General features: G+C 40.1%; 1 protein-coding gene across 1 annotated transcript in view; it reads right to left on the bottom strand.

Moving 5' to 3' along the window:
* Positions 1 to 855: 855 nt before the first annotated feature.
* SYT9 (synaptotagmin 9) overlaps positions 856 to 12,035 on the bottom strand; it is a 60,335-nt gene continuing 49,155 nt past the window's right edge. The window contains exons 4-7 of the mRNA XM_082283911.1: positions 3,477 to 3,597; positions 2,268 to 2,439; positions 1,555 to 1,684; positions 856 to 971 (exon numbers count right to left, since the gene is read on the bottom strand). Coding sequence (XP_082140037.1) covers positions 864 to 971; positions 1,555 to 1,684; positions 2,268 to 2,439; positions 3,477 to 3,597 — 531 coding nt within the window. The 3' untranslated portion in view covers positions 856 to 863. The remainder of the gene's footprint in view (positions 972 to 1,554; positions 1,685 to 2,267; positions 2,440 to 3,476; positions 3,598 to 12,035) is intronic.

Raw genomic sequence — 12,035 nt, 5'->3', positions numbered from 1 at the left:
ACAATTTCTGCTAAGAAACACTTGCATTCTGGCCAATAGTAACCCTTACACTACACCTCGTGTGTTGTGTCAAACATTGCTATCAACACTTGGCTACAGCTGAAAGCTCCCAAATGCCCAGCGTGGCACTTCAGCCAGTATCTGCCCTGTCACTGGGGGCACAAACACCCGGGCAGAGCTGCCCCACTGTGTCCCATCCTCTCCCACAGGCAGCTGCATGCTGGCAGCACCCGTGCTGTGAGAAGGCATCGAGCCTTCCCGCTGCCACACAGCCTGTGGCCACTCCCTGCTCAAACTGTGCTGCTGTGGTGCCCAGGCACCAGGAAATGCAACTCCCTATGGACACAGGACAAGACTGTGGGATTCTTCCCAGCTTGTAGCATCTTCATAATGCCTGACAATCATTTCTGGAACTGCCTGTGGCCAGTGCTCACAACCAAATAGGGAAATCTTTGGTGGCACTGTGGTAACACAGCTGCACTCTGGTGCAGAAAGTAACTCAGAGGGGCTGTGAACTGCCTGGCTCCAAGTATTAGTGCTGACAGCATTATTCTTGGCTTCATATGGGTACTCTGCTCTTTCCTCTCTTTAAACACTGGGGATAACTCCGGGGCTGTTCATAAACAAGATACTTCCTTTTGACTGGGAGTACTGCCTGACTTAGCCAGTGAGAGCAACAATAGGAGTAAGTCATGGTAACTTCAGGAAGCAATTTACTTCGATCTTTGATGAATTTCTGTGTCTCATGAATCAGGATTAGTGTTCCCTGTGTTGGGGAGAGGATTAGACAGAGGGATTAAAAGGACATCTTTACCCCACTGGACTCTGTGGAATAGCCCCTGAGGATATGGCTAAGAAAGAGTTCAACAGGAATGCCAAATTTCTGCTGAATAGGTTAAAAGGGTGAGGAAGCCTCTTCGGCAGCCATCCAAGCGCAGAAGACCTGCATAACATTCCTGCTGAATAGGGCCCTAAAGACAAAAAACAAAACAAAACAAAACAAAAAAAACCATAGGAACCTTGAAAAGCTTTTCTGACTGTGTCGATTCTTATCAGCGCCTCAGATCTCCAGAGACACTTAAACATATTTTTTCACTGCAGTTAGGCATCCTTTGGGATGTGCTAGTGCCATGGATGATACATTGTTACAAGAAAAGAAGTCAAATTAGGTTGTTGTATATAAAAAAGAATAGATCTTGATTGTTCTGTAAACAAGGTCCATTTCTTTATATCCATTATCAGCGAAAGATATTACCCAAGATCTTGTTTAAAAAACAAAACCAAACCCTTAATTGAGTGTATAATGCTTGGTGTTTTCCTGTATATATATATTATAGACATCAATTACCTTCTGTCTCCCTAAAATTGAAAGGAGCAGACTTAACTTGCATGTTACGTCTGAATTTTAACATCAGCATTTCCAAGCCCTTTTCTAGGATTTACTTCATGCACGTGGATTTTGGGTTTGCTCATAAAATTTTATCCACCTTCTAATGCCGTGTGGGAGAATATTCACAATTATTTCAAGGGGGAAGCAGGAAATCAAAGCCTTACCTCCACAAGAGGATGCCAGTGAGCGATGGGTTTCCGAGGGTACGAGAGCATTTCGTTCCAGTGGTCGCGCCCTAGACTCTCTGCATCGTTGCCCACTTGACAAACTCCAATGACCTCATTGTGACCTACACTGTGAAAATGGCCCATAATATTTTTTTCTTAAAACTTTACCTTCAGAACCACACCATTTACATATTTTATCAGAAACATTAATCCTGGAATTTTAGGATTAATTCTTGCCTGAAGAATGTAGTGCGTTAGGAAATACGTAGGTTTGCTCTTTCTGTTTCCCACTGATTAGAGTAATTTAATATTTCCCCCCTTACAGCACACAAAAGGTTCTTTGCCTGTGTTCTGTAATTAGCTGCAAAGGCAAACAAGCTTTAAGACACAACTTTACAAATGGAGCATGTGTGTAAAGGCTTAAATGCACAAACAGAACAATGCATGGCCTCTCTGATTAAATGCCTGGCTACTTCAGTTCTGCTAAACACATACATAGCTTACTTATGTCAGTTATGGATGCAAATCTGTATTTTAAAATTTAGTAAGGAAATTCTACCAGACAAAACAGAAACAACTGGAGTCTTCTACCAAGCCCAACATGACATTAATTCCCCGCTTATTGGGAAAAAATGGTAATTTTCTTTCGGGATGCAAATCTAGTGTGCAAGATTTTATCAGCCAGTATTTGACAGCTACAGGTATCTCACCGGTCATAATCCATAACAGCTATCGACAAGTTAATTTGGTCAATGTTTTCTGGAGGGATGTCAAAGACTATGGCTTCATTGTAAACGGGATTCAGGGTGTTCCTCTTGGTGGAAGTTTTCCTTTTCTTTAGCCGCCTTCCTTCACACATTAAAGAAACCTTCACGTAGGGATCTGTGTGGATCATAAGAACAACGTTGCTTTTCTTCTGATGCTTTTAGGCAAACGCAAATGGAAAGTGAAGGGAGCAGACTTGTGTGCCCATATCTGCTTGTGGAATTAATCTCTTGGACCTGACTGGAATCTGAGCTTGTTACCACGAGAGGTAACATGTTACCTTCATGTTACTGCATGAGAGGCAGTGGAGCTCTGAAAGCTTTACCTGGCTGCTTACAATGAACAATTTAGGTTCAAGAAGCTCCTTGTTGTGTACCAGCTTCTCAAAGGGTATTAAAATATCCACTGAAGCGTGTTATACATGACTATTTTACACAACAGCCTATTTATAGCAGCCTAATTACTTGTTAGATTTGTAGAACAGACAGAAGATGACAATGTTTTTCACAACGGGATTTACTGATATATGGTTAAATACAATTCAAAGTATAACAATTAGTGGCTTATATTTCTCGAGAGAATTGTAATTATTTTTAAACTCCTGAATGTAGCAATGTTTCTTTGTAGCTCCTTTCTGAGAGTTCTACAACTCCCTGCTAGTATTTAGAAGTCAACTATGAAATCTTATTTAAGTTAGTTTGCAATTTTTATAGTCGAATTTTGAAAGGGTTGCTGAGAGGATTCTGGGATGATCACTGCTTTGTCCATATGCCAGCAACAGCAGAACTGGCTCAGTGGCTCTTGGGGACTGTCAGAGAGGGTCAGTCTGCCTCTGTGTCATAGCTGTAACTAACAGACTGTGCACAAACAAATTCCCAGTGTTGGGAATGCATTTTGGCCACCTTGTTCTACTCTGAGTCACAGTGGCATTGGAAATAATAATATTGCAGTCTTTTTGAAAGAGCAACTTATTTTAAACCGAGCAAACTAAAATATATTATTTAGTTCTCATAAACTCCTGTACTCAAGTAACTCAAGAGCTCAAAGTATAACCCTCCTCTCAAAAATCATTCTGGGATTTGACAGTGTTGAATTCTGTATCTTGGGAGGGAGATGGGACAGAAATCCACACTGAGCTTTAAATTCATTCATACCTGATGCTCCTGTGATATCCATTGCCTTTAAATTTCTTGCCTTTATTATTGTAATAGTTAGTCTACCAGCTGTTGGAAGGTAGCAGAGCGAAAACATAAGGTCACCAAGATCCACGTTATCCTGTTCCAAGGAAAGAGAGATAATGTGAAGCAATAATTACAAATTTTCTACTCATAGCAGGACTTAAAGATAAAAATATACCTTTGGGGATCTACAGTTATGCAGTAAAAGCTGAATTCTCATTCTGAAACATATCTGAAAAAAACAGCCATCCATGCGCATACAAAATTCGAGTCACTATGTTGCTAGACCAGCAAAGCTCTCCAGGGTAAATGAGGTTATAGTTTCTAGCACTGAGTCCTTGGAGATGACACACATTTAAATGATGAGGTACCCTGTGAGGGACTGGAAAACCTTCATGCTATTTTATGTTTTTCAGTGATTTGCCTGTACCACTGACAAGCAGCCACAAATGTCTGCACCTTTCCTTCTGGTCTGCAGGAGGAAACCCACAGAGACGTTCACAGAAAAATAACGTGGTTTGGGCAGGGCAAAGCTCTGTGCAACTCTCAAAGTGTGCATGAAGTCAGGCATGATAGGTGTGAAGTGTCTGTGGCAATGGGACAGCCTCCACCAGAAGCAGAGGAAGGGTGATTACTAACTGTTGATCATAATAATAATAGCAACCACAAGTTCCTGTGCCTCACACAGACAAGTTCCCTCAAGTAAGCTTATCCACCTGCTTCACTGATAGAATAATTTGTAACCCTCTCCTGTGTTAATGGCATCAGGGTTTCAGAAAGGTAGTAGAAAACGTGCAAACCTTGTTTGCAGTTACAAAGCATCACTGTATTTTTTTTTTTTTTGTAAAGAGGGAAATCCAGCTCTTTAATCAAAAAACTAGCAAAGAAAAGATTGTATTAAATGATTTCTGTGATGTGATTTGCATTTTTTTCACGGAGCAGTGAGTTCACACTTTCATAGAACTGCTTCCTGCAACTTAATACTTCATTCTTGACTGAAAAAAAATTTACCTGATCCAGCAATTTCAAAGCTACATTCCAGGTTCTATAGGGAACGGAAATAACAGCTCTTGTGGAGTATGTGTATGTTGCTTACTTACTTACTTACTTACTTACTTACTTACTTACTTACTTTGTGCGATAGCTTCTTGTCTTTCCCAAGCTGGATCCTTCTCTGTCAGTCACCAAAAGATGAAGAGTGGTGGATGACATAGAAGGAGAGGGAAAAGAGCCCCTAGCACAGGTTTGTCTCTGAGGCAGCTGCTGCACAGAGCGATGCCCAGAGCCTGTGCAGTTCCTTTGTGTCACTTCATGAGTTAGCAGGGGACATAAGCAGGACAGGAAGCATTGCTGGCACAGAGTTGTAGAAAAGTGTTGTGTCAGAAAGGAATTCTAGAGGTCACTTGATCCAACCCCTTGCTCAAGAGAGGCATCTTTGCTTCAGCTCACAGCTCATTCAAGGAAAAAAAACCAAACATGTTCATTCATTCAAAAGTAGGTCCTTTCCTCATGCTGTTATTTAAGAGAGATGCTGTCAAAGAAGGAAAAGGCTGATATTATGGGCCATTTGTCAGGAATAACCAGCTTTTAACCCTACCATCTTTTCCATTCTAAAGATCAGTGTTTCACGGTAGGTGAAAAGCAAATAAAGGCTGGGACAATATTGAGGTGGCTGCTATGACTCAGCCTGTTTAGTGCCTCTTGATAGCTCCCACTTGGAAGCAAACCTGCTGCAACAAACTGTGTCACTGACTCACTTGGTGGGAGGATCAAAGTGCTGCTTGAGATGCTGTGAGAAGTCCTACAGGTTAAAGAGATGTCAGCATATCCAGGGGAAATTTCTCTTGGCTAACACCTGCCCTTAACATTACAGGAAAATAACTGATCTCTGAAATTTTCCCAGTGATCAGCTGGAGCTTGATACCTATAACCAGGAAAACAGGAAGCAAAATTTTCACTTATCCTTCCCATTGTGAGAGCAACTTCCAACATTTAAGTGTACTTGCCCAGCTCTGACGTGCTGAGATTCATAGCTATGAAATTCTCTCTTGTGCTGCAACTCTGAGGGGAGCAGAATTTCATAAGCCATTTGAAGAAATTATTGACTGAAGCCATCTTTTGGGAATTTGTCACTCTGGCAAATTTTGATAGGTTGTTTTTCCTGAATTGGTCACTACCCTTTAGAAGGAGACAGCATTGTTGAATTACTCAGGTTTTCCCTGAACACAAAAAAGCCCATCAGGCATCTGTTGTTTTAACTGTGTATTTTGGCATCCTTCAATATTGTCAGCTGTGGCAAAGTCACCCTGTGTTCAACTCCAGTGCTCCACACAGTGACATTCATTCTGTGAGTACTGTAAATACTTTATTGTCACTACCAAACACAAAAGTTTCCATTCCAGACTTGATCATCCCGAATGAACATTTTAAAAACTTATTATGAGTTTTTATCAAGAAGTTTATAGGTAAACGAATTACTACACAATTGTTTTAGGTACAGATGCCAGGAAAAATCAGAGAATCATAGAATATCCTGAGTTGGAAGGGACCCACAAGGATCATAGAGTCCAACTCCTGGCCCTGCACAGGACAGCCCCAAGAGTCACACCACATGCCTGAGAACATTGTCACAACACTTCTGGGACTCTGTCAGGCTGGTGCTGTGACCATTTCTCTGGGGAGCCTGTTTCAGCCCAACCATCTGTTGGTGAAGAATCTTTCCTCATGTCTAACCCAAACCTCTCCTGATACAGCTTCCTGCCATTCCCTCATGTCCTATCACTGGTCACCACAAAGGAAGAGTAAAAATGTAACTGCATAAATGAACTGCATAAGTAAACTGCTTGGGAAAAGAATGGATCACATGTGCTGAATGCAGTATTAGGAATTATGCCATAATGTACTTACCCACAAGCTTTGATTGAACAATTTGACAATCGAAAAGTAATTGTCTCCTGCACTGTGATATTTTAGCAAATGCTGCAATGACAATACTTTGTTTATGCTTTTTGAAAAATTGCACTGGGCATTATATGGGAAAAAATCAGTTATACTGGAAACAGAGCCTGTGATTTCTTTAGTGTCTTCCAGTTCTAGAAGTTGTAGGTGTTGTAGCAATAGGTCACAGATGATTGTGAGATTGTTTGTTAGTAAGCCAATGCCTGAGAGTGTGACTGAAGGGAAGACTGCAGGCAGCAGCAGGATAGAGACACCTTTTGCCATGCAAATCCTTCTCTCAGTCTGAAAAAGAAGCCCTGTCTTCCCAAACTTTCATTTTAAATTGTAGGGAATTAATGACTACTCCATCATACCGGCTACTTGTAAATGTTTTCTAAAGTTTGGAAAGAAATTTTATAACAGAGAGAGCCTTTCCCCATGACCTGGCTATTCCTCCCTGTCTTACCCCCATTTCCTGTAATTAAAGGGCAACATTGAAAACTGTTCCAAACAATGGGTCCTCGAGGTTCAAGTTAGGAAGGTTTAATGAGGGACTGATCTTCAGAGTCCCACAAACTGTGACTGCTCCCCAGAATTTGCACGTGTGTGTTCATCTCTCTGATGATGGGCAGCTGCAGGAGAACAGGCACCATGCTCTGACTGGAGATCAGCGTTGTCACAGGCATGACCCTCACATCCAGCAAACACACAGGTCTTTTCTACAGATTCAGCTTTTTAACAGAACCAAAGCCAATGTATCAGAGTGCAGAGAGGATTAGTGTACATCTTCACAAGTTTAAAATCACTGAGCTACACGGCTTAAGCCACGGATTGTCACTAAAGGTGTGCTGTATTAGCAAGCAGTCGCTCTGAGGAACAGAATTAACAAGCACAGAGGGTAGGATCTTCTGCAAGGATTAGTTCCTGTTTGAATGGAGTGCTTCTGCACTACTGTGTACGCTCCACAAAATGGGACACTACAGGCATTACACTGCCAGAGACAGTTTGAAATTCCTGCCTAGGAAAAGATTTCACAATAGTGTAGGTTATCAAGTCATGCATGTTTTCCTTTCCAAATTTGTGTCTAAGCTCATTCATGTGTGGTTGTAATACCATACTGGGCATGTTACAGTGCAATCATGAAAGCCCTAATATAACCAGACCAAAAGGCTGGTCAATTTTACTAATAATCAAAAGAAAATAATCAGAAGGTAATTAAACTGCAATTATAATTTACTTATATGTATATGCCCTATATTATTTTTCTTTTGGTCCCATTCAGCAGGAAGCACAAAGAAACTGAATAAATATCCTGTAACAAACATACCCCTCTCTCATTTTCCTCAAAAACTGCTCAGGTTCAGGGGAAGAAAACACAGCCTTTATTTTTAATCTGTAACCTGCCTGTTCCTGTATGCTAAAAAAGGTAAAACAAGATGGGGATTGACTTTGCTTTTCCAATGCTCCAGGCTTCAACTCCAGGCTCGGGGTGAGGGCTGAGTGCCTTGATGTTGTGAGCTGTGCTTTACAGGGAGCCTCTGATAATCCCACCTAGATTTGTGTCTGAGCCCTTGCTGTGTTCATGAAGTTCTTTATTCAATGGAGCAAGAGCATGAAGCTTCTTCCTTGAAAATGTCTCAGTGTTACCTGGGAGAGTTAAATGTATTCAGTCCAGGTGGGGAGTTCAAACCAAAGGTGTAAATCACAAGGTTTGCCTGAAAACTGCAAATGGGATGAATCCCGTACGTAATCCATGAAACCTCACAATAAATCAGTTTGTTAGGAGCATGGAGCCAGTCACCCCTCTCACATTATGCTTCCTTCTTCCTCCGTTTCTGGTGGAAATTCTTGATATGTTATAAAAATCTTATTTTTTGAATAATTTTCAGTGGCTTCTATTGAAAGGGTTAGTGTTCCTGCTTTTCCCAGAAAATGTTTTGGGTTTTCCCCCCTGTAAAACTAACCCAAAATAAATGTATCTTTGAAACCGCTGAATTCTAATAGTAACATTAGTAGGTTTTTAGTCTATAATCACACAGTATTTATAGATTTTAAACTTATTCCATTTTGTTGGAGATTAGCCTGCAGGATAAATCCCTCCCAAGTACTGTGTCAGCAGCTCTGTGCTGTTGCTTAGTGAGTATAACTCAGCATATTAAACAGGGAGATGTGTAACCTTAAAGAGGATGGTGACTAAGGGCCCCTGAATGGCCTCACCTTTGATGCCTTTGAGGCTGCATTAAGCAGCTCAAGTGGGATCAAACCCTCTCAGTGTAAGTCACCTGGTTGTTAGGGATATTCTGACAAATGGGGATGACATTTGGGATCAGAGTTCTCCTCTCCCTTCTCATAAATACCTTTGAGTGCAGAGAATGGGTATGAAAACTCATGGAAAACAGGCAGAAGGGATGGAAGAAAACAAGACCATTTATAGGTTCTATCTTCTGCTTCTGCCTCTGGTCTGGGAAAAGATATGCTGTGCTCAAGTTAGGCATTCACAAGGTTTGTGCCCATTTCTTTGGAAAACTGAGTTTTGTATTTCTGGAACAGAGGAGCTGTGATAGGCCTGCACCACGCAGTGCCTGTGCCACTCTAATTAAAGCATATGTCTCAATTATACCAGCTTCCTCAGCTCCCCAGCTATAAAAAGACAGACACTACTTTTTCACTTTTCTGCTATGTTGCAAAACTAATTATGGGTTGTGAGGTGCCCACATGTACTTTTATGCATCTCACCAACCTAACATTAACTGGAGCACTTAGCAGGCACTGGTGCCCTTGCTTATTTCCCATTAAGTTAGTAACTCTTGAGAGAGGTTTCCAAGGCAGAAGTGGTTTTAGAGATTTGCTAAATTCCTGCTGCTATGTCAGAGCTGTACCGCTCAGCTAGCTTTGCATGCTGCCTCCTTTAGGAGTTGGACATGTCCCTGCAAAGGACACTGGAAAACAGAAACAGAGCAGAGGTGTCATGGAATGAGATGGGATCATTTGAGCTTCTGTAGGGCAGAAAGGACAGACTGCCACTACTTAATTAAAGTCTTTCTTCTCCCCTCCAGGCTGAGGAGCATTAGTTGCATTTTAAACAACAAAAAATTCTTCCTGGTTACTTTCCAATCTTTCCTGGAATTAAGGGAATTATACTGCTATAGTGCAAGATAAGTTTCACTGCACATCATTCTAATATTTGCTAATGTGGGGATTTGAATTTTGCAAGGATTTATTTCAGACGAGGTTCACTCAGCTAAGACAAGGATGAGTTAAGTACACTAGGTATATGTGTTAAGCCTAAATGATTTAAAGATGCCTTAAGAAGTGCTATCTGCTTTTTGGGACATACATTTATTAAATTGCTCATCTGTGTTGAGAAGTCTGGAGTAAGATTTGAGTGATAAGATATTAATTCTGCTGAGGAACATGTCCAGGACACAGTATTATGCAAATCCCATAGACTCTAATCTGTTTGGGAATGATAGTAAATCTAGAGTATCTAACATGAAGAATTTGTGAAGTAAGCTCTACATTTTTATTATTTCATCATAAGAGTTATTTTGAGCTATATCTATGAGAAATATATACTGATAAAAACTCTTTTGAAATGTTGGATTTTAATTGAATTTACATGTGGCTATAAGAGTGCCAGTTGCTTCTCATTACATATTTTGAGATGAATAGAAAAGATATGACTGGAAAATTCTATTTTCATGACATCTTAAATCAAAGAAATGAACTCTAGTAAAGTAGATATTTATTAATGCCTGAATCAATCTGTATCTACAGAAATGTGATTAAGTAAAGTAAGTGGAAAATGGGAATAGCCTATCTTTTATAATTATTCTTTCAATACATCAATGTCAGACTATATTTAATGCTTTAAGTTAATTTTCAAATTAACCATTTTCTCACTGTGATTTCCTTTTTTTTTTTTTTTTTGTATTCCATTGTCTCTATTTCTTTACTTTGTGCTTTTCTTAAAAATGAAAGCAAGTAAGTAATGAAGCCTTTGGTATGTCTGATTTCACTTACTGGGAAAGAACACTGACAAGCAATTCTGAAGCATGGTTTCAGTGCAGTGAAGAAATACGGAAAAGCTGAAGTGTTGCTGTGTAATTCACTCTGGATTGTGCACTCACTGTGTGCTGAGCATGCTGGCAACTTCTCTATAAAGACTGCATCAGAAGTAAAACCAACAGCACATCCTCTGTCTTCAGAGCGTGAAGAACTTTTGACATGGATTTTTAGTGTTTGAAGGTTTTTTTCTCCCCTGATTCCACTATCCTTGTGTCATGACTACTTTTCTTTAATCCAGGCCACGTAAGTAGGATCCTCCAGACACAACTTTGTGTTGTGCCAGTCATTCAAGATACCTCTGAAATGAGGGTAGTTGAAGCCAAAGTAGAAGCTTTCACTTCATGAATGCTTCAGAACAAATCCAGTCAGTGTCCTTGAGAGGAACATACTCCTAACTTTCCCTTGCCACAATGTCCTCAGTAGCATCAAGGACAGAGGCCTTTTCCTGCAGGCAGTCAATGTACTTATCTCTCTAAAGAACCAACATCTCCACTGTCATCATTTATATCCTATAAATAGGGTGGCAGTGATTAATTGAAACTTTCCAATCAGTGAGCTGCACACGATCCTCAGTTATTGGGATGTGTTTACAGGATACATTTGTTCTTAGAGTAATTTAAGGCTTTATTGATAAATTATTCTGTATTAAGATCCTTTAACAACAGCCTCCATTCAGTACAGATAAAATTTATCCCGTACTTGTTCTTAAAACACATGCTTAAATCCTATAGATTTTACTGGCTTTGAATCCTTTATGCAGATTTTCAATTCACAACAACTGCAGTGGTTTGCTGAATCTGGGCCTAACAGTGAATCTAATGAATTATCCTGTAGCTATTGAGATAGAAATAATTTCTTAGTTTGTTCCTAACTAAATTGATGAACTGGCGAGATAGTCTGAATTGAGCTAATGAAAATCAGTAGAGACATGACGGGAAAAGCTGGAGTACTTGCCCTGTTTATGTGTGTGTGCCTGTGTCAGAAATTGATTTCATGGGAAAAACAGAAATGAGGCCTTCTGAAAGTGAAACTTCAGTAGAAAGTTAATAGAAGTAATTTTTAACTTCCTCATCAGTTATTAAGAAAAGAGTGAGTACAGAGTTGGCTCTGAAGGCTCGCTACATGGCATTGTTGCCCAGACAAAAGTTAACTGAAGTTTAAGTTTCTCCTTGCAAATTAAACTATTCCTCTGAAATATATTTTAGTTTCTTGAATGGTTACTGCTTTTTCTTTTTAAAATTATTCTATGACTTCTCACTTTCTAGAAAACGAAAGGTCAGTATAGATTTAATAACAGAAAAAGTCTGCCCTGGCCCTTGTTTTCTAGGCATTACAGGCTACCTTGGATAATTCTGGTTGGTGCTGGGAGGCAAGGGGTGCATGTGTGTGTGTGTGTGGCTGTAGGACAAGGAAGGCTTGAAAAGTAGAAGAAACAACTGCATCTTCACGATGTATAAAAATGTCATAACCTGCAAGACGTGAGTTTACAAGCAAGGTGCTGTGGAAAAATTTGCTTGTCCTGTTCTCCCA

Source organism: Coloeus monedula, assembly GCF_965178545.1.
Source record: "Coloeus monedula genome assembly, chromosome: 6".
NCBI lineage: Eukaryota > Metazoa > Chordata > Aves > Passeriformes > Corvidae > Coloeus > Coloeus monedula.
Note: the sequence above shows the minus strand (reverse complement) of the source record. Positions and strands in the feature narration are given on the sequence as shown.